The sequence below is a fragment of the Xyrauchen texanus genome, chromosome 15, assembly GCF_025860055.1.
Source record: "Xyrauchen texanus isolate HMW12.3.18 chromosome 15, RBS_HiC_50CHRs, whole genome shotgun sequence".
Taxonomy (NCBI): Eukaryota; Metazoa; Chordata; class Actinopteri; order Cypriniformes; family Catostomidae; genus Xyrauchen; species Xyrauchen texanus.
In genome coordinates, this window is record NC_068290.1 from 14,397,130 (window position 1) to 14,420,157 (window position 23,028).

The 23,028-nt window shown below is 40.3% G+C and overlaps 1 protein-coding gene and 1 long non-coding RNA gene across 8 annotated transcripts in view; both read left to right on the forward strand.

The window, feature by feature from the left end:
- LOC127656312 (uncharacterized) overlaps window positions 1-19,470 on the forward strand; it is a 42,616-nt gene extending 23,146 nt beyond the window's left edge. For 3 of the 5 annotated variants that reach the window (XR_007972149.1, XR_007972150.1, XR_007972148.1), the window contains exons 2-4: window positions 948-1,062; window positions 1,530-1,574; window positions 19,190-19,470. This is a non-coding gene — a long non-coding RNA (uncharacterized LOC127656312). The remainder of the gene's footprint in view (window positions 1-947; window positions 1,063-1,529; window positions 1,575-19,189) is intronic. The other 2 variants (XR_007972147.1, XR_007972146.1) reach the window with 2 other exon arrangements.
- A 3,061-nt stretch (window positions 19,471-22,531) lies between these two features.
- LOC127656304 (phosphatase and actin regulator 4B-like) overlaps window positions 22,532-23,028 on the forward strand; it is a 29,083-nt gene continuing 28,586 nt past the window's right edge. For 2 of the 3 annotated variants that reach the window (XM_052144562.1, XM_052144563.1), the window contains exon 1: window positions 22,532-22,825. In XM_052144562.1, the coding sequence (XP_052000522.1) occupies window positions 22,759-22,825 (67 nt within the window). In that variant the 5' untranslated portion in view covers window positions 22,532-22,758. The remainder of the gene's footprint in view (window positions 22,826-23,028) is intronic. The other variant, XM_052144564.1, reaches the window with a different exon arrangement.

A 23,028-nucleotide genomic window follows, 5' to 3' on the forward strand; every position in this document is an offset into this window, starting at 1 on the left:
AGTAAAAACCTACAAATACCCATTTAAGGCTGTATTTTAATGTGACACAAGTTACCTTTTTTTATTAAAAAAAGCATGTTTTGTTGAATTGATGGTTAGGGCTGTTGATTAGGATAATTGTTGCAATAATCAGCCAAAAACAGTCAATTAATCGTTCTAATAATCATTCGATAAGTAGTCTATTATAAAACTAATCATTAGTTGTAGCCCATATTTTTAAGAGACTTTGCTCTGTGAATGGAACTTTTGTCACTGACGTTATTTTTACATAACTATGTTGCTGTATCAAGTGCAATTTTTGCACACAATATATAGCAAGCACTACATAGACTTCATTATCTTATTGTTAAAGGAAATCTTTTGGCAAAATGTAAAATCCAGTTAATTGAATATATAATCAACAGATTAATCGATTATCAAAGCAGATGTTTGTTGTAGCACTACCTAAATTATTAATACAAAAATAATCAACAGCTCCAACCACATATGCAGTTACACACATTATCTTCCTTTTCTGCTTAGAGAATTAAAAATAAGGAACTGTCTAATGCAATATAAACAATCATGATATAACACACAAAACATACTTCATGTTCCTCTGCATGATCTTCCTTTTTCCTGAAAAAGAACACAGTTAATGCACACTCACTGTGTGTTCCTAAATTTGTCTGTTGCTGTGAATGTAAAAATTACACTTATGCCATTCATGTGGTTGTGTTTATTGTGTTTAAATCAGCTTTTTTTTTTTTTTTTAAGGAATGGCAAAGATTACCATACACTTGAACGTAAATAACCATAATAAATAACGTAATAAGGAGAATACTTCTTTAAGAGGGTACTTGAGGGTGCTTCTGTGAGGCTGTGATCACTGCCAGAATGGATTTGAAATGTTTAGCCTCAGCTGACCTCTGATCAAGTGAGTTATAGATGAGCTTTCTGTGTTACAGGCAACCAATGGAGATGAGCGAATGTATCCTGTCTGCTGGTCCAAACTCTTTGACATAGACAAACAGAGGCACCACTGAGGACCACCCTCTTACAAGGCCAATGACCTTCAATATTGTATGTTTCCTTCATTCTGAACACAGCGGATGCTATTTTGAAGCACCCATTGGTGATTCAGCAGGGTGTGCATATACAGTGCATCTGGAAAGTATTCACAGCGCTTCACTTTTTCCACATTTTGTTATGTTACAGCCTTATTCCAAAATTGATTAAATTCATTATTTTCCTAAAAATTCTACAAACAATACCCCCATAATGACAACATGAAAGAAGTTTGTTTGAAATCTTTGCAAATTTATTAAAAATAAAAAAACGATACTTTCCGGATGCACTGTAATAATTTTTTATTTTGCTACTTTGGAATGAATGGAATTTTAGTTGGCAATAAACATTCATTCACCATCAAATATCTGTATAAATGATTGAATGTCCTGTTATCTGTCTTAAATAGTTGATCAATTATTTGTTCTCATAATGAATGGGCTTTTTAAGTAATTTCCTTTTTTGTTTTGTTTTAATTACAGGATCCATTTACTGTTGTGTCTCATATTCTGTAATGGAAAATCGAGGTGAGTATTTATCGCCACTTTTTGTCTTGACAATGATGCAACTGAACAACTGAGAATAAATTGTGGTTGTTGCTCATGGATGTTTATTAAGGTCGGGTGATCTTAATTTAAAATGACACACGACTTGATCTGTTTACATTGTACAGTGTCAACAAAACCAAATACTACATTACTACAATAGACATTAGTCAGTGACCAGGATAGATTAAATTGAATGTAAATTTGTTTTTGTATTCACTGGAAATGTATTGAAGGAAGTACTTTCCATGTTTTGTTGGTGAATATTCAGTACCAATGGTACTCAACAGTTTAAACTCTGTTCTTTACGGCCATTGAGATTTTCTTCAAATTAAATTCTGAATACAGCATCCACCCTAAGTAAGGTCCTTTAGTAGAAGTGGAGTCATTTTGCTGTCTTTGTTGAAACCAATCATTGGTTATTTTGAAGCAGTTTAATTAGGAGTGACTGTTTGCCTATAGGCTATTTGTTAACTCTTTAATGGTTAAAATTGGATTCTTGGGGAAGTAATTGTGTTCAGGTTCCTGCTGGTTAACAAATTAGTTAATACACCTGCTTTAAAAAAGCTCTCTGTTGCCCCTTAAGGAAGCTCATGATGTTAGTTACTTGTGTGGATCCTACCCTAGTGGAGCTTGTATTCCAGGTCATAGCAGTGACAGGTAGGGCCTAGACAGAACCAATGTGCTCTCTCTTTCTCTCTCACTGTTCTCTGTCTTTAGAATGGTGCCCAGTGGAGGTGCTGTTACTGGACTGAGAGAATCAGGGCTACAGCTCTTTTCCTCTGAGTCATTGTGTTCCAACGTACATGCACATGTATGGTTACAGTTGTACTGAGCTAAGAATGGTTGCAAAGGTATCAGATATTGGAATTACTGTAGTGCTGGAAGTAATGGTTCCTAATTGTGATGTTTCTAACATATATGTGTAACATTTATGTATGTTACAGGGTTGTCACAATTCCAAAATTTCAGTGGTCATTGCCAGTACTAGTGGTCTTCCGATATATCGTTGAGGCAAAATAAATCGGCCTTTATTCTGAATTCTTTACATTTTACATTTATTTACATTTATGCATTTGGCAGACGCTTTTATCCAAAGCAACTTACAGTGCAGTTATTACAGGGACAATCCCCCTGGAGCAACCTGGAGTTAGTTTCCTTGCTCAAGGATTGAACTAGCAACCTTCTTATTACCAGTTATGTGCTTTAGCCCACTATGCCACCACCACTCACACCACTTATTAATTACCAGCATTGGCCAATACATTTTCCTCTTTGGCCAATTTGTTTCTTGAGGGCACTGAGAATATCCTGCTTGCATTTGAAACAACTGAGACAGGTAAATGACCAGTTACAGTTTGTTTTGTTGTTACGTGCCATCGTGTTACTACAATAATAGACCAGTGTGCAACATAATGTAATTTAAAAGGTCCGCATATCAGAGATGTGGCAGATGCGTTTGAGCTTATAATGTTAAAGTGCTCACCTGTTTTATTCTCTTATTTCTCCTCAACAGTTCCCTGTAACCTTTAACTGTTTTGTCTAATGATAAAAAGGCAAATATCAATAAAACTAATATCATATATTTTCTGCAAATATGTGCATATCTCGTTTAAACAGATGTAATAAACCAGTGTTTCCCAACCTTGTATCTGCCACGGCACACTTTTTACGATGAAAAAATTCTACGGAACACCACTATCCCACATAGGCTAACCATCGTCAATATTTTTCCTTTTCAAGAACTTGTCCATGTTTTCTGTCCGTCTTAATAGCATGTTTACTTGTAATGTTTGAAATTCAGCTATGCAAAAAAAGAAAAAAAGAAATAAATAAAAAAGTCACATACAGTGCTTGCGTTAGACATTCTCATCGTCCGTCATTTTGACAGACAGGGTTGTAAAAATTCTGTCTTAACCTATTATTACCTGTCATTTTAAGGATAAAAAGACATTTAATATCTTATATAGGGGTGCCCTGGGCTTACAGCTGAGCAATATATTCATTCTATAAAATGACATGAAATGACAAAAGCTGTGTGTGTATTCATCTGTAATCAATTTGTCAGTTAAAGAGCTGATTTCATAGATAAGTGCAAGGAGCTGGTTCATTGCTGATCAGAAAGAAAGTTTGTTCCATGACAGGTGAGCATCATATAAAGTGGATATATGCACCAATGAAATCTAAAATTCTGGGGATTTGGATATGGTCTCTCTGTTATATAAGCCTAAAATGGAATGAAAGTGGTCTCTGGCTTTTGGAAATGGGATTATGTGGACTGTTTCAGTCAAATTACATAGCTAAACACTTCCACTTTCCTTTTCTCTGCTAATGTACTTTGTTGGATAAAATTGCATTTCTGGAATTCCTGTGGATGAAGATTTGCTATTACGCTCTGCTCCCTGAAGAGGGTCTGGGTTTTTATCAGTTTATTGTTGTGCATATGCCAGTGGATTTAATCTTAAAGTTAATGAGAGGGGACATAAATGTTATGTTTGGACTGTAAATGTATACTTGCATATTTTATCTAGAGCACAAATCTCAAAACTAGTTTAGTCAAACTAAATTAGTTACGTAATGTGTTCTTTTTAATGTCAGAGAGGCTTCACAAATGAAATCATAGAAGAAATTTGCACCTTGATGTTTTGACTCTTGATGATCAGTCAGGTTTCAGTTGAGTTCCTCTTCCCCTTGAATTGTCCATAGCCACAAAGTCAAATGTCTGCCCAGTTGATACCATCTCTTCCTAGGCAGAACTTCTCTTTAATTTTTCCTTTTTTATTTGCCTTTCATTAGAACACAAGCACGCACAAACTTTGATCTTTGACCCTTGTTTTAAGGAATGATAGGCATCCATCTGCGTCAGCACTGATCTGTTTGAAAACTCATTTATGAACTGGAGGGAGAGAAAGTGAGATGGAGGGGAGGGTCCTGTGTGGGAGAGAGAGAGGGGGTGGAGAGTTGCAGAAGGTTGGAGGACGCTTGAGATCCACTCAAGGAAGAAACAGAGAAGTGAAGAACATTGGGTTGATTGATGCTGGGTGTCAAGAAAGGGGGCCTTTTAAGCTGAAAGCAAGACCAGAAAAGGCTTAAATTGAGGAAGCTGAGCACCTGGACAGAGCTGCATACTTTGAGGCCCTTAGAGGGCTGGAGCATGGGACAGACCTTTCCTCTAAACACTTCACCACAAAACGCCTGCGCACATTTGGGTGAGTGAACGCACAAGCTTAGCAAGCATTACCTCGGCTTGACTTCAACACAGCAGGAACTGGTTATGACTCAGTGGGTTTTAACTGTGAGTGGAAGGAAACCAGACATTGAGGTGGGTGTCTGGAATAAATATCTATGCTACATCTGCATTCTACATCTTTGTTTGTCCTTATATTTAGGAATACTACAGGTAGAGGATGATAATTCTAAAGTATCCTCTTGTCCCTGAGGTAGTGGAGGTGGTTCCACTCTAATCATGAAAAAATAAAGAGCCATTCCATATATCTAGTTGTTCATGCAGTGGATGGTGAAAGATACTGTAGATATGTATTGCTTAGAAAAAATGTGTCCATCGGTCTTCAGTACTAAAACTATTAATGCTTGGGTATCTGGGTTTCTTGGCCTACAGTTTGAGCAGTATGTAAGCGATCTTTATCAAGTCTCCATCAAGGTGTGATGAAATAAACCAGGCTATACTTTTCATCCATTATGTACCATTAACCAACAGGACAAAAGCAGGAGCATGAATAGGGTGGTCTCCCAACCTAAGGACATATCCTCCTCACACAAAGATTTTAAGATATTGGAGTGTTTTAGTTTTGACATGACGCCATGCGAGGAGCGGACGTGTAGGCGACGAGCTCTGTGTACTTTGCTAGTTTTTAGTTCTTTTTGTTTTATAATCCGGTGAGATTTGATACACCCTCCTACATATGTGACCGATCACGGAAAGTAGGGACACAAGTCGGTTTTGGGGCATTTTGAGTTATTCACAGATTCTGAAAGTGTAGTCTCCAAGCTTTCCAACGATTTGTAACACATGGAAATCTGACAATATTTGGAGAAGTTGTGGCCATTTGAAGGTAGGCACTCAAAAAAGCTAAAAGGGGAGAAAACGGCCTCAAAAGATTGTGCAGTTCTCACCTCTCTCTGCTGCTGGGAGTGACAATAGGGCTCATTTACATCTCATTTAGATAAGCCATACCCCTGTAAAGCTCCCCCTGTAAACATGGACTAAACATGAGATAACGTGTACGTGTTCTTAGAATGAACAAAAAGCGACAAACTTTGATGTTTATGGAAACTCACCCCATAAGAAACAGAAAAGTATTCTTGCAGATCTCGTTGCCTCCAATGAAATAAGTCGTTCGGGCACACTTTCTCTTTGTCGGGGTCTTCTTTGTGGATGTAACCATCTCCGAAGTTTGCACTGTGCGTCTGTTTGCCTCTAAATGTCCAATAATTCGCATGACGCCAGTCCGATACATTCTTCCTCGTCTTCATCTTCGCTCAGTTGTAGATTAGGGATATTATTCAGTCTTATCATGCCACTTTCATCGTCGCTCAGATCGTCTTCAGAATCAGTGAACGCTTGTTCATAAGCATCCGGCTTGTCGAAGAAGTACTTCAAAACATTTTCGTTGTAACGGCCACGGTTCAGCTCGTCTCGCGACATTCTTTGCGGCGTCCATCTTCATTGAATTTTGATATCAGATAGAGCCGGCTAGAGCGCTGCATAATAAGTAGCCACGCTGTTAGGGGCGGGGGCAAAAGCCGGCGGCTATTCAGTACGGAAATACACACAGACAATGACACGCCCCTACTGCATGCTAGAATCTCCGAAAAACAAGCCGATTTCAACCTCAAAATGTACGCTTTTAAATATACCAATACTGTTATCTCAAACATGGAGAGGCTTCTTCATGATCTCAACTAACAGATTCTGCAAAAAAGCGGAAATCACCAATTTTGGAAAAAAACACTTGTTTCTCATTTTGCTCACAAGTTGTGCTGCCGACTTGTGTCACTGGTTTCCGTGACGGGTCACATATTTGCTCTTTGAAGTTGCTGTACTTGCACTTGGCTGTCTGAGGAATCTGGGTGCCATTTTTGTTTGTTTTTGTGTTGGTTTCACCTAGCGCCTGGAGTTTGTTTTGTGGAGTGACGCTCCTTCAAGAAACTTTGCATTGACAGTAGATCGCTTTTACACTGAGGTTCCCGGCCAGCGATAAGTATGACCGCAAATTATCTAAATGCCTTCAACAGCGATGTCTTTTATAGAGTTGATGGACTGCGGAAATCATGGTGTGTTTCTTATGTGGCCTCTGAGTCAACTTGACTCGTTAAATATACACTTGACCATCCGAGGAACTGGGACGCCTGTTTTGTTTCTTTTTGTGCTGGTTCTACCTAGTGGCTGGAGTTTGTTTTGTGAGGAACACACCTTCGGAACAGCTGTGGATGAATCTGCTTGTTCTTTGTGCTTATGCCTTCTATTGGCTGGAGTTTGTTTTACAAAGTATTTGCCTCAACTAAAATTTGTATAGAAGCACCGGGCTTGAGCAATCCGACAGCAAAGCTGGTGCGGATACTCAAGTTGACATGCATGGACTCATTGAGTTTAGAGGGATCGATGGCGGTTAGCACTGTCGTGCACGTGGTTAATGCGCACGTTTTTCTTTTTTTTTTCACGTTTTGTTCGAGGGGAAATTTAGGGTTTTATTGTTGCACCAAATGTGGTCTTTATCATTTCGTTTTTGACACTCAGTTTATTTTTTCTATTATATCAAAATGTCAAATGTTAATATGAGTGGATTGTCTCTCACCACATTGAATGTGAATGGGTTGGGGCACCCCATAAAAAAGAAGGAAGGATATTTATTTTCTTAAACATAAGAAATATGATATAGTGTTTCTACAAGAAATGCATCTTTCCCCACAGGAAGCTGAAGAATTTGGGAAGATATGGGGTGGACATGTTTTCTTCATAGCTGGCTCAAGTAAGAGCAGGGGAGTCATTATATAAATAAATAAACATTCAAATTTTTCAAACAGATTGATAAATTAGGAAGAGTCATTAATTGTTTTAGCGGAAATTCAGGGGCAAAGGTTGAATTTGGCTAATATTTATGCACCTAATGCTGATGATCAGGGCTTTTTTATAGATCTTGAAGGGATGTTGCAAACCGTTGGCACCTCTCATGATATAATATTGGGAGGAGACTTTAATCTATTGATGAACTCAGTCCTTGATCATAGTGAAGCAAAAGTGTGTAAGCCCCCTAGAGCAACATTGATGTGTAAAAAATCTTGGTCTTGCAGATATTTGGAGACATTTGAACCCATCTGGTAGGGACTATAATTTTTTTTCATCAGTCCATAAGATTTATTCTAGAATAGATTTTTTTTTTATATATATATATATATATATAAGTCCCTCATTGCATCTGTTGTGGATTGCTCAATTGGAAACATCTTAGTCTTGGATCACACCCTGGTGAGTTTAGAGATATTGCCACATACGTAGAAAAAAAAATTATATAGTTGCCGCTTTAATGTATCCCTTTTGCAAAATCCTGATTTCCAACAAATGTTAAAGACTGAAAACAGTGTTTATATGAAGACCAACTGGTCCTCAGTATCTTTTGTGGGCATGGCTTGGGAGGCACTTAAGGTGGTTCTTAGGGGTCGGATCATACAGTATGCCTCATTCACCAAAAAATCCAAAGCACGAGAACTCGTGGATTTGGAAGGGAATATTGTGCAGAGGCAGAGTTGAAGCGCCAAATGCCATCTGATGGCCTCAGAGTATTGACCTGTTTGAAATACAGATATAATACTATTTTGTCGCAGAAAGTGGAGTTTTGGTTATTCAGGGTAAGACAGTCATACTTTGAGTTGGGGGAAAAAGCGGGAAAACTTCTGGCCTAGATATATAAAACAGAGAGAGTCTTTTTCTACCATTCCCTCAGTGAAATCTGCTTGTGGTGAAATTTAGAATTTGGCAATTGAAATTACTAATGCCTATAAAGAGTTCTATCTTGATCTTTATAGTTCAAGTCTTCGTCTACTGATGAAGATATTAGAAACTTTGTGGAACCATTAGAACTCCCTAAATTGACGACTGAGCAAAATAATTCTCTTGACTCTGAGATTGGAGGAGCTTGATGAGGTAATTAGGGCCCTGCCTAGTGGCAAGGCTCTGGGGCCAGTTGGCTGTCACGATTCCCTTGTTGTCTGCCCCGTGTTTCACTAGTCTTTGTCATAAAACTACACTTCCCATAATTCCCTGCCCTCATCATTGCAGTCATTCATTGTTCTCACCTGTGTCTCGTTTAATCATCACTATCCCTGTATACTTCAGCCCCATTGTTTGTTCAGTCTCTGTCGGTCGTTGTTTGTGCATGTCTTTATTGTCTGAGTGTTCATATCCTGCCCGTACTCTCCGTTTATGGTTTTTCATGTTTATGTTCTGTTTTCCCCTCGTGGTTGTTTTGTTTGTTCCTGGTTTTGTTTTATTTTAGTTATCCTGTTCACCCTTTTGCTCATCTCATTAAAAGAACTGCACATAGATCCTCACTCCTCGTCTGCCTCCTCCTGACGAACGTAACAGAACGACCGACCACAAATGGATCTAGCGGTTCTACAAGCAAGCTGCCGTCTGCTCAGCCTGATGCAGGGAAACCGTCCGGTGGAAGACCACATCCGGAATTTTCTGGCGATTGCGAGTGCCACCGACTTCCCTGACTCCTCCCTGGTGGTGTTTTTCCAGGCTAACCTGAACAGTGCACTCAAGGAGCGGTTGCCACCAGCGATTTTGTGGAGGAGACCCTTCTGGCATGCGGCTCGCCGTTCACTGTGGGTGATGTTGAGGAGGATCCTGCCTCTCCTCCCACAGTGGTGACCATCCAGTCGTACATGGCTCGTCCTGTTTCGCCTGCCCCACCTGCCAGCAACCCAACCCCCATGCCTGCCTTGATCAACGAGCCAGCGCTGCCAACTTCGTCCGCCCGGAGGAGGAGGAGAAGAAAGTCTTCCACTCCCCAGCTCCCGCCTGCCACGGTCTGCGAGCCAGAGCCCACGCCTGCCACGGTCTGCGAGCCAGAGCCCACGCCTGCCACGGTCTGCGAGCCAGAGCCCACGCCTGTCACGGTCTGCGAGCCAGAGCCCACGCCTGCCACGGTCTGCGAGCCAGAGCCCACGCCTGCCACGGTCTGCGAGCCAGCGCCCATGCCTGCCACGGTCAGTGAGCCAGCACCCACGCCTGCCACGGTCAGCGAGCCAGCGCCTACACCTGCCACGGTCAGCGAGCCAGCGCCTGCAGCCCCGGGCGTCCCAGAGCCAGCGCCTGCAGCCTCGGCCGTCCCTGAGCCAGCGCCTGTAGCCTCGGCCGTCCCTGAGCCAGCGCCTGTAGCCTCGGCCGTCCCTGAGCCAGCGCCTGTAGCCTCGACCGTCCCTGAGCCAGCGCCTGTAGCCATGACCGTCCAAGAGCCAGCGCATCCCGAGCCTCCCAGGGCTCCACCTCTCGAGCCTCCCAGGGCTCCGCCTTTCGAGCCTCTCGAGCCTCCCAGGGCTCCGCCTCTCGAGCCTCCCAGGGCTCCGCCACCCGAGCCTCCCAGGGCTGTGCCTCTCGAACCTCCCAGGGCTCCGCTTCCTGAGCCTTCCAGGGCTCCGTCTCTCCAGCCTTCCAGGGCTCCGCCTCTCGAGCCACCCGAGCCTCCCAGGGCTCCGCCTCCCGATCCTCCTACGACTCCGCCTTCAGAGCCTTCCAGGGCTCCGCCTCCCGAGCCTCCTACAGCTCTGCCCCAGAGACTCCAGAGCCTCCTAGGGCTCCGCCTCTAGAGCATCCTACGGCGCCACCTCCCTCGGCTCCACCTCCAGAGCCCTCCAGGCCTCTGCCTCTGGAACCTCCTACGGTGCCACCTCCCTCGGCTCCACCTCCAGAGCCTTCCAGGCCATCGCCTCTAGAGCCGCCTATGGCGCCACCTCCCTCGGCTCCGCCTCCAGAGCCTTCCAGGTCTCCGCCTCTAGAGCCTCCTATGGCACCACCTCCCTCGGCTCCGCCTTCAGAGCCTTCCTCAGCTCAGCCTCCTGAGCCTCCCTCAGCTCCACCTCCTGAGCCTCCCACGGCTCCGCCCCCTGAACCTCCAGAGCTTTCCATGGTTCCGCCTCCCTTGGCTCCGCCCCTGAGACTCCCTCAGCTCCGCCCCCTGAGCCTCCCATGCCTTCCTCGGCTCCGCCCCTGAGCCTTCCTCGGTTCCGCCTTCCTTGGCTCCGCCTCCTGAGCCTCCCTCAGCTCCACCTCCTGAGCCTCCCACGGCTCCGCCCCCTGAACCTCCAGTGCTTTCCATGGCTCCGCCTCCCGGGCCTTCCTCGGCTCCGCCTCCCGAGCCTTCCTCGGCTCCACCTCCTGAGCCTTCCTCGGCTCCGCCTCCCGAGCCTTCCTCGGCTACGCCTCCTGAGCCTCCCACAGCTCCGTCTCCTGAGCCTTCCTCGGCTCCGCCTCCTGAGCCTCCCTCAGCTCCGCCTCCTTAGCCTTCCTCGGCTCAGCCCTCGCAGTTCCCCATGGCTGTCCTGTGGCCACCTCCCGGGCCTCTTGAACCTGTCATTGCCCTGTGGCCAGCTCCCAGGCCACCTGACCCAGTCCCCATCTTGTGCTCCCCGTGGACTGCCCGTCTGCTCCCTGTACCCCCTTGGACTCCCTGTTTGCCCCGTGTGCCCCCTTGGACTGCCTTCTTGCCCTCTGTGCCCCCTTGGACTTTCTGTCTGCCCCCTGTGGCCCCTTGGACTTCCTGTTTGCCCTCTGTGCCCCCTTGGACTTCCTGTTTGCCCCGTGTGCCCCCTTGGACTGCCTTCTTGCCCTCTGTGCCCCCTTGGACTTTCTGTCTGCCCCCTGTGGCCCCTTGGACTGCCTTCTTGCCCTCTGTGCCCCCCCAGACTGCCTGTCTGCCCCTTGTGCCCCCTTGGACTGTCTGTTTGCCCCTTGTGCCCTCTTTGGTCTGCCTGCCTCCCCTCACTCCTTGCACGATTTTAGTTTTTTGGCTATTTTGTATTTTTTTTAAGAGCGTCTGGAAGCCGCTCCTTTGAGGGGGGGGTTATTTCATGATTCCCTTGTTGTCTGCCCCGTGTTTTACTAGTCTTTGTCATAAAACTACACTTCTCATAATTCCCTGCCCTCATCATTGCAGTCATTCATTGTTCTCACCTGTGTCTCGTTTAATCATCACTATCCCTGTGTACTTAAGCCCCATTGTTTGTTCAGTCTCTGTCGGTCGTTGTTTGTGCATGTCTTTATTGTATGAGTGTTCATATCCTGCCCGTACTCTCCGTTTATGGTTTTTCATGTTTATGTTGTGTTTTCCCCTCGTGGTTGTTTTGTTTGTTCCTGGTTTTGTTTTATTTTAGTTCACCCTTTTGCTCATCTCATTAAAGGAACTGCACATAGATCCTCACTCCTCGTCTGCCTCCTTCTGACGAACGTAACATTGGCATTGCCGTGGAATTTTTTAGATCTTAAGCTACAGAACTGGCTCCACTTTTGTTAGAAGTTTATACGGAATCATTAAAGAATGGAAAGCTTCCTCCAATAGGGGTTTAATTTATATAACTGATTCTGTATTTAATGTTGTGTTTATTGTTTTTTTTGTGGATGGAATCAATACAAATGTTTATAATAAAAAAATGTTATTGGAGTATTTCTTTATTAGTTATTACATGGTGAAATATAGTGTTACTGTTTGGTTTCATTGTCCTTGAAATAACTACACCATCAAAACATCATTTATTAATGAAGAAACTGCTCAAGTCTGAATCACCATGCTGTAAGCACTGTTTACCCCAAATACAGTTGACGTTCAATTACTGCACAATCAAGGAAGCAATCAAGTCTGTACAGCTCCTCACCCAAATGGCATGGCTAAATTTCATGTCACAAAACAGGCTTCTTTGTCCCCTTAATGGGCTCTGCTCACTGCTCTATTCATTTACTTTCCTTGACTAATTTGCTGGAAGCATTGGAAACTTATTATCTCTTCAACAATGCACCCAATTTGAACTTAACTTCAAACGGCTGCCATTCTAACGTTTAATTTTCATCCGGTTGTTTCGTATTAGGCTTTTTTTGTTGGATTTTTCAACTCTGTTGAAAAAAGTGCAACTCTGGATTAAAGAGGCCTGCCAAACAAGGCCGTCTCGGATGAGAGCCTGTATTTATTTGTAACTATCAAGCAATATATGAGGGGGTGCTGTGTAGTGGCAGAGCTGTGATTGTGGAGCCTAAGGTTTCTCTCAGTGGAGACGGACTGTTACATAATGAAACAAGCTGCTCCAGGCTGCAACCTGCCTTATTTCCTATAACACAACTGGCTAGCAGATTCTGTGGTAGCATATGCTGTACATGCATCCATATTCAGTACATGCGTTCACTCTTGCATAAGCAAAAGATTCATGCACACTTGCACAGTCCTCAGTTCATATAGGTCAATACATTTCATATGTGGTTCTACATGTGCCATAGGTGGGATCTTTCATGTACACATCTTTAAAGTGATGTGACCCATTAAGATGGTATTATAAACCGCCTCCATCTGTTTAACAGATGATGACTTTCTCCTTTGCTGTGTGTGGTATAAATGCTTTGGTGGTTACCTGTCCCACAAATAAAATTGTTGACTTTGTCTCTCTTTGGTAGACAATTGGATTCTTTTTAGCTGTATGTTAAGTGGTTGGGCTTTATATAATTGGTTTGAGTTCTCTGCATTCTGATTAAGTACTTGATATTAGGTAATGTGGCAGAGAGGGCCCTTAAAATCATTGCTCAATAGAGGGTAAGCCAAGCTCATTATAAAGGAGTAAGTAGTCATTGTCACATCCTTTCAGGAACAGTTGAGCTGCTTTTGAAAGCATTGGGTTCTTTCTTTGGAAAGAATTGGTGTAGCCTTAGCTTTATTTGGTCTGTTAGCATCCGGATCTGCATCCATCTATTAGTTCAAATAAAAACACACCTGTTTAAACAGACTCAGATCAGACTTATCAGTCTTCCGTTGTCCAGTTTCCCCTTCACACCGAGTATGTTTACATGCACATTAAAAGTTCCTTTTCAGTTGTACTAAAGCAACAATTTGTCTTTTAAAATGTCATGTTAACGCTTTAGTCTGACTGAAATCGTACCGCATATTTGAAGGCAGAATAACGGACCTAGATAATGTGATTGTAGTTCGACTTCATACAGCATGTATTCACGTTAATCGGAACACAATTGGCCTGGTGTGTGCGTGCTCTGGAAGATAAAATTGACATGCAACATGTATTTAACACTTCCTCAGCTGACGTCCTTCCTTCAACTACTCAATTATGCATTGTGTCATGTATACTTGGACAGGCAGAAGACTGTAGCTTAACTACTGCGCATGTAAACTTACTGACTGCAGTGGACAATGGGAGGGGGTTCTCTCTGTTCTCTTAACCTCTTACTCCCTTCCCCTCATCCCTGTTTCAGGATCAGGGTGGAGTGCCGTTTCCTCCCTCTGTTTATCAGGCCTTACCCCCCTCTGTTTTCTGAAGCAATCCGATTCTCTCCCTGCCATTAACGGTACAGCCTTAGCACAGATTGCTCTTCAAACACAACTCACTCCCTGCACTCTAAGTGACCTCTTTAGATCCACACCGTATCATTGGGATTTCTTCCAGATCAGTTTTCTTCTACTTCAGTTATCTCTGAGCTGTTAGTGATGCCTAATCCATTAAGGGCTAATGACATGACTCAGGTTGCTTGTGCTAAATTTAAATGCAGCTGGACAATATCTGTGCAATACCTTGTTTGTGTCAGTGCACGTGTCAATGCATACAAATTTGTGAATTCTCTACAGCCGTACTTTCAGCTCTTTTCTTGATGGAAGTGTTCCCATTGTGAGGCTCGCAATTTGTCACTAGGAAACTTGTCTGGCTTTTACACTTTCCATGTGCTCAAGGAACTTTGAGTCTTCACAGATTTGAGTTGTGATACTGCCTGTTTCTCAGACTCAAGGTTCGACTGTCAGATATATGTTTGGGTGTTCAGTTTTTCTGCATTGTAGGAATAGTGCTTTTGTTTTCTGTTCGATTTCACTTATTCTCTCCATGACTGGGAACATCAAGCAAGAAAGCAAGTGAACACTTCTATGGATTTTTGCTTCCACACAAGTTGCCATGGTAGCTGGAGTCCAGGTAGACTAATCTGTCCATACAGTGGACCTTTTGTTTCTTTCATCGGCTCATCTTTGCCAAGGTTCTTTTTCTGGTTTGTTTTCCCCCCTCTGCTGAGTGCGTGAGTGTTCTGCCCCCATCATACATGGGTTGCAGGTTTTGCCCGTTTGCTTGCCCATATTTTATTTGTTGTCATTTGCCACCCAGCACAGGTCTCACAGGACATCCTATGTTTAATGGGCTAGATGTTACATGCCTACCACTTTTAACATTAATGAGCAATATTAGGTAGTTTATAGCGAACCTGGCATATATTAGTTTGTCACTAAGCGCAAGACAGAACTGCACTAAAGCTTTTTATAAATGAGTCACTGTTTAAGGACTAAATTTGTTATTCTGAAGAGAGCCATTTGCTGTACATGCATCTCTAGGGACCTACCATCATCTGGCAAGGTCATCTTAAATTGTGTTGTAGACATGTTTGAAAGCTACTTATTTGGGCATTTGTTTTGTTGTGAGCACAGACTTTTTACCCATATACAGTACACATTATGGTTTGGGGTCATAACTACCAGTTAACCAAAATGGGTTTTTCAGTGGTCAGTGCAAAATCTTAAGAGAAACTGGCCAATTGCTAATATAATGATCATGTGGGCCACACAATGAATTGAAAAAATAATCGAGATTACAATTGCATTTGCCACAATTATCTAATCTTGAAAATTGTCAATTATGCATTCTTTGTAGGTCTACTTGCATTGCATCAAAATTTCTATTTACAATGTGATCTTTTGTAGCAATTGTGTATTATAACTAATCACAGGTTTCAGTGCATAATTTATTCAGAATATAAAGAACAGTTTGGTTTTTCATGCTGCTAAAAGGACCAATATGAAGTTGACCATTTAAGTGTCTTGATTTACCAATGTATTAAACAGCAAGAAAGTAATTCAGGAACACAGTTCTCTGCTTGATTTGGATGAGTAAAATCAAGAATATTTCTTAATATCATTAAGAATATTTAATGTAGAGACCCCCACATAAGAATTATTTGACTATAAATTAATCAATTCATCGCAACTACAATATCAAGTGGAATCATTTACAAATATGATATTTTTCATAATCAAGCAGCCCTATGTTATGTGTATATGCAATAATGTAATTTGCTATCATTAATTTGTATATATCCTTAATTTTAATTAATTAAATCTGTAAACAAATAAAAAATAACATTTAATTTTCGACGTGTGGAGTAGTGGAGGTGTAGTGGGCTAAAGCACATAACTGTTAATCAGAAGGTCGCTGGTTCGATCCCCACCGCCACCACCATTGGGTCCTTGAGCAAGGCACTTAACTCCGGGTTGCTCCGGGGGGGGGGGGATTGTCCCTGTAATAAATGCACTGTAAGTCGCTTTGGATAAAAGCGTCTGCCAAATGCATAAATGTAAATGCAAATGTAAAAATATTAAATTGTAGTTATTTTGATCAAATTAAGTGCTGCAGAGCAACACAGATGTTATATATTGCTTAAATATTATATAATTACTTTTGATTTATTATTATTACTAGTAGTAGTGAATATTAAATAACCTAATTCAATAGTGATATATTGCTGTCATATTTATTAATTTTTTCCATTTAAGTGGAGCTCTTATTTTGGAGGAAAGATTTTATTTCGGATTGAAGCCCTTTCCTTTTCTGTTCGTTTTTGATGATAGCTTCTCACCTCCAAAACAGAAGGATGTTGCATGACCCAGTGTGATTATTAAACCACAAAAGGCTGCTGTTTCATTAAATATGTAGTCTGTATGTGCTACACACTACATAGTGAATTAGCTTTGTGGTTTGATAATCACTAGGACATAATGTGATATTAATCTGTGTGCTGAATGTTTCTGCTAGGACATTTGTATGTCAGATGGTATCGGTTTTTGGAATCGGAGTATTTTCTACAATTTAATGATAGAAAACATAGGAAAACAATTGAAAAACAGTGTAGACAGATGCATTGGGTTTGAACAGCCCCTAAAACGCTCAAATTGAAAGCCGCTTTAATACAAAGAACCAAAAGACAGAATGACCAATATTTTTGAGCAACACCTTTCTGCCAACCATAGCCACAATAGTTTATAATGATAAAGTCTTCAAAGTTAATAGGGCAGCTGAATGGAACACACCCCAGTAACGTTTTCTTAGAATGAATCACAACATGTCAAGTGTGTTAATTTAATGATGAATCAAAATATAAGGCTTAATAATCCATTTTAAAACTCTATAAAATTATTTTATATTCATAATATAGAAATGGTGGAATAATTTACTGGAAAACTGACAAAAACAAAAAACACGAGTTTAGGTCACATTCACTGGTTCAAAAATGTAATTTTAGATAAGAAAAAATGTGCATGTGTTGAACAGAGGAATGCACAAACTAAGATTCAAAATCTTTTCTGAACAATCTTTGTATTTATGTAGTACAGGGAGGTTTGGCTCATAATTAAAATTAAAAATAATACTGTTTTTAAGTTAATTATTGATCCAATATGAATAAAGGATAATATAATGTCTGACTTTATGCAAACTAACACATACAGACAGTAAGTAGTCGATTATGCGTAATAGATTTGCATATCATCACAGGAACATTTACTGAACCAGTAACTGAAATATTAATGAAATCTCTTTCTATTCAGGCAGAATAGTCTGATCTTTAAACCAAGCAGTCTCACAGAGTTTTAAAATGTATTGCTGTGTAGCATGTTAAGGACAAATAATGATTGCGAGTAAAGGCACTGTACAGTATCTCCTACATTTCCAAGTGTATTCTCCAAATATTCCACAATATGCATAATGTATAGTAATTGGGGAAGAAAAGAACAAATATGAAGTTATTTTTATTTTATAGGCATGCACAATTATGAGCAATGAAGTGATAATATGTCATATTGCGAGCTGCGAGGCGATTGTCTGTGTTTATTAAAATGTGTATGATTAAAATTTGTAGGCTATGGTCACTTTACTATTTTGGCCAAACCATCTTGCGATCGACTGACAAGGATAATGTAATCAACTGGTAGATCGCAATTGACCGGTTGGGAACCACCGTATTAATCTATTACTAAACATGATCCTTTATTGTGGAATCAATACCCATCAATTCAGGTTCATTGCTTTCCATTTGCTAATTGTACCAAATAGGAGACACAGCTTCTTCATCAGAATACAAAAGAGTACATTGAGGCCCAGTCTCAAACACTAGAAAGTTCAAAGCCACATTCAGCACCCACTTGAATTGGCCAAAGATGTGAGATTGTGAGTCTCTTGGAAGTGCTGGACCTCAGAGGAATGTGAGTGTGTAACATGGGACAGCATTGGCCACTGGTCCACTCAGCATGCCGAGATCTGATTGAGATCCATTCTGGGGATCCGCTGGTCTTCTCACGAGAGTGCCAGAAAACAATCAGTGTTGGGGTTTAAAACAACACTCACTCTTATAAGTCTCAGCAGTTTAGTATGTTTTGATATTGAGGTTGGAGAAGGGTTGTGGTGTCAAGTATTTTGCGCATGATGGCGTCTATGGATCAATGCCAGTGCACATGTCAGGACACAGCTTCTCTTTTGAAGTATTGTTTGTAGTATTTTGCATATTTCGTTAACATATGGTGGCACAATATTATAATGCTCCCTGATCTGATACATTTTATATAATATGCTTATGTAAACTCTTTGCACAGCACATACAGTTTGAATTATGGAAACCAGTGGTTCTCAGCTGGTTTTGCTTTAGGACTGAGATTTTACATTGGACATCAAGAGGTGATCCAACAGAGTACTGAAATTGTACAGAAGTCAAATGTTCTTAAAGTCAAACATTAAAATGTATTAACTACACAAAGCACATTTTGCATATGTCAGACAAGCCCACGCTTATGCTTGCTGCAAATGAACCTATATTAAATGAAGTCTGGGTCACAATTTCTTTTAGCTTGCATAGTTTTGTTCTTTGATTTTTGAGGATGAAGACATGTCACGCAATCTGACCATGTCGGCATCTGCCAAATTTAGCTAGCTTCTACCAAATGACAGATGAATTAGTTGCAAAATGCTGCAGTGATGGTTGGACACAAGTTCTTTGACTTCAAGATATGGGAAGCGTATACTACTCCCTTTAAATTTTAAGTCTATTTATTTTGCTATATGCATGCTTATAATGTTAGGTGCATTTTATTATTTGCATTAAGCATCTGTCTTTCCCCGCTGTTCGTGACCCTATCAGAACTGACTTGGGTCGCAACCCACCACTTGAGAGCTACTGACGTAAACCATCTGACCCATGGTCTCTCTGAGACATTAATCTGCTCTGCTCTATGTCTTGTGATTGGCTGGTCAGCCAGATATCACATTTTCTGTCTCTCCTCCAGATGATGAAGGTGACCATCAGCATAGCACCACAGGAAGCGAAGGGGGAGTGGCAGGAGACTGCACCCCTCCCTCCAAATGTAAGGGCAAATTCTCCACTCTGGGGAACATCTTCAAACCCTGGAAGTGGAGGAAGAAGAAAAGCAGCGAGAAGTTTATGGAAACTTCAGAAGGTCCCTTGTTCTATTCTCTTGTGTGAAGGAAAATATTAGTCTTGTTGCAGCCTTTCCTTCACTTTTTTTGTTGTCTTTCCTTTGCTTATATGAAATTTGTTTTTGGGTTTCTTGGACTTTTTTAGCGGTACATTACTAATAACCAGAGAATAATATCTATTAGCCTAAATCTTTAAACTCTGAAGGCATTAATCATCAAAGACCTTTGCAGTAGATGTGTTAAAGGGATAGTTAACACAAAAATTTAAGTTACGTTGTTATTTACGCACCCTTGTGTTGTTACAAACCCATCTGCTGACATTTCTTCTGTGAAACACAAAAGGGAGAAATTTTGAAGGATAACAACTTACATTTTTGTCTGTTCCTCACACAAAGCTATTGACTTAAGAAGACTTGAAATATATCTTTCTATATCTGTTTGGAGCTTGGCACATGTGGTCACTACGAACTGTCATTGTGTTGAAAAGTGAATCCAAAATTAAAATAACAGCATACAGATTTGAAACAACATAAGGGTGAGTAAACAAGGACAGAATTTTCATTTTGGGGCGAACTAATGCTTTAAAGCTGAAGTAAGGAATTTCTTAGCACCACCAAATGGTATTGCAAATATAAACAATGTTTTCAAAAGAGATTTTTTCTGCTGATCAAACTAACAGATCGAGATAGGTCTAACTGCAGAACCGCAGTACCATACGTCATAGCAGTGTGAGGACGACAGCGCCAGCCTAACCGTCTGATGCCGGAAGTGGGCGCGGCAAGTCATTGCGCTACTTCCGCGATTTGGAACGTTTTAAAGTTTAAAACAACGTTATTATAAATACTTTTTTAAACGATTTAATTGAAAAGATATATATATATATATATATATATATATATATATATATATATATATATATATATATATATCTCAATTCTCAAATAGTATAAAAGATAAGAATTATGTTTTGTCCAACAAAAGACAATATACTACTATTAACAAATGTTAATAGTTTTTTAAAAGTTAAAATTATACTTTATCCATTTGTTTTGTTGAGTCAAATGATTAACAATATAAATTTAACAAAGCTTAAAACAAAAAAATACAATGAAAACAAAGCTTGAGCGTTTGAACATTTGATTTAATTGAAAATAATTTTTAATACTCAACCAACAATTTTTTCATAGAACACAACAATTATATGATGGACTGAAAAAACAAAAATGATTAATTTAAATAAAATTAGTTTTTCCTCAAATCATCTTTTGAAATATCAAAAGAATCACACACTATCTGTACCTGCTCCAAATAAATAAATAATAGTAATTAAATAAAAATACAAAATTGAACTAAATAATAAATAAATTATATAAAACTAAATTAAACCAAAGAATATAAATCTTATAAAAGTTATGCAGGCACACATTTAACAATAATTCTCAAGAGAAAAATAATTAAAATAAATCAAAACTCCATACAAATGCAGTTAATCCTGAGACGCCTTTCATCATGACACTTGCTAAGAAAAAGTTCCATGTCTTCCTTAAACTGGAACTGAAACATGAAAGGCTCTTTGGCCAGTTTCAGATCATCTTTCTTTTCTGCCTGATCAAGTTTAAGAAGGGCCTTTTCCTGGTCTTCCTTATTTAGGTTAAGATACCACGGCTCTTCCACAAAACCTCTGAGCAGTGGCAGTTTTCCGGAGCCATGCAACTGCGGTCCTGAGGTCTTTGACTATCTGTGGTTCCTTCATGAGAGAGGAGTACAAAAAAGGAATGAAATATTTAATTCATTTAAAATAAATTATTCTCACAAGAGAAAAGATGGTTTGCACCACATTTAGCTGCTAGCTAATTTCCATCTGTTGTCCCTGGGGAGATTGGAAGTGTCCTCAACAATACATTGTATTTTAATCAGGATGCATGTAAATTATTGTTTTGAAATTATGGTCTTTCATGTGCCCGTTTGAGACGATAAAAACATACCTTGTCGCCGATTTCAGTTTCTTGTGCTTTAGGTGGCACCTGCACATCAACGGCAGCATGTTTCCTGTGACAAACACATTTTTAAGTTAATTTATAGACAGAGAAAAACTTGAGAGAGCGAGAGAGTTACCTTTCAATGGCAAAGTTCTCCATCAGAATAAGGCACCACCATTTTCGAATAAGAGGAAATCAGACTTGCATAAGGGGAAAAAAGTGTTAATAGATCAATTTAATAGATTATATTATTTAGTTAAAATATATATTTTTAACAAAGACTTACAGCTGTGAAATCAAAGGGTGCCTCAAAGACCATCACAAAAAGGGCAGTGAAAATTTCTGCAGCATGTTGTAAATTGCTCCAAAGGTTGTAGCGCTGAACCTCTCTGAATCGTTATGTGGTTCTATAGGTGAAATAAAATACAATTAATGCAATTCTCATGGTCAGAAAATTTAACAAATGCCGTAAAATACAACGCCAACAACAAATTAAATCACAAACCATGAATATGTTACCTAACAAAGTGATGCAATCCAACTGTAAAATAACAATACGTGATCAAGTGCCTTCGTCACAATTCTCACTTAGTCACATTTATTATATAGCACTTTTTACAATACAGATTGTTTCAAAGCAGCTTTACAGGGATAATAGGAAAATTATGCAACAAAGTTTGTCTCTGTAGATCTAGAACAAAATAGTGTCATAATCCAGCTTATGTAAGTTCAGTGTTGATTAATTTCTGTTGTAAAAAGTTATTAATTCTGTTAATTAATCTATATAGCCATTCTGGAGAAAATGTCCAGAATCAGTTCTCATATAATGTCGTCAATGACAGATCAATAGTATTGTTGAATATTAACTTACAAAATACTTTGAGCCGTTTTGCATAAGCATATAACGTTAAGTATGTTGCATCCATCAAAGATATAACTTCTTTTTACCTTCTTCTCTTCTTCTTTTCCTTGTTCTACCGTGTGCTCCGCCATAGTTAAACATGAACTCCGTCCACTTCCGGCATCAGACTGCTACCCCGCCCACTTCCGGCCTCAGACGGTTAGGCTGGCGCTGTCGTCCTCACACTGCTATGACGTATGGTTCTGCGGTTCTGCAGTTGGTTATTATTGAACAGATCCCATCCCACAGCTCATTCCATTGGTCGAGTCAATGTTATTGTCTCTCTTAAGACGGGTCTCTCAAAACAAACAGTGACATTTTCATAGCCCAGAGAGACAGTGTTTACCGTTTTCAAGAAAATTAACCTACGCATGGCTTACGTCTTTGCATGTTAAGCTGGGATTTTAACACTGAAAAAGTTACATACTTTAGCTTTAACGATGTGGTTTAAAATCCGTATGTTGTAGGTACCAGTGTGTAATCTTGAGTTTCTTTTTATAAACTGTGTTTTTGTTTCTATCACAGTTTTGGATAAAAGATGTCATTGAGAAGGCCCAGGCAGGAACTGGTTGAGCAGGGAGTTCTCAAGGATCTTCCTGAGAATGGTAGGAAATAAACTTTGTGTGTGTGTGCGTGCGTGCGCTCATTTCTGAGAAGAACATATGTACGAGTAAATATGTGTCAGGCAGGGATCTGCTCCTCTAATTACAGAGTGGTACCACAGGGCTAGTCGATATATTGAGTAAACAATATATTATATTACCAGTGAATTTCTGGCAATATAAAATTACGCAACATTTTAAATAAA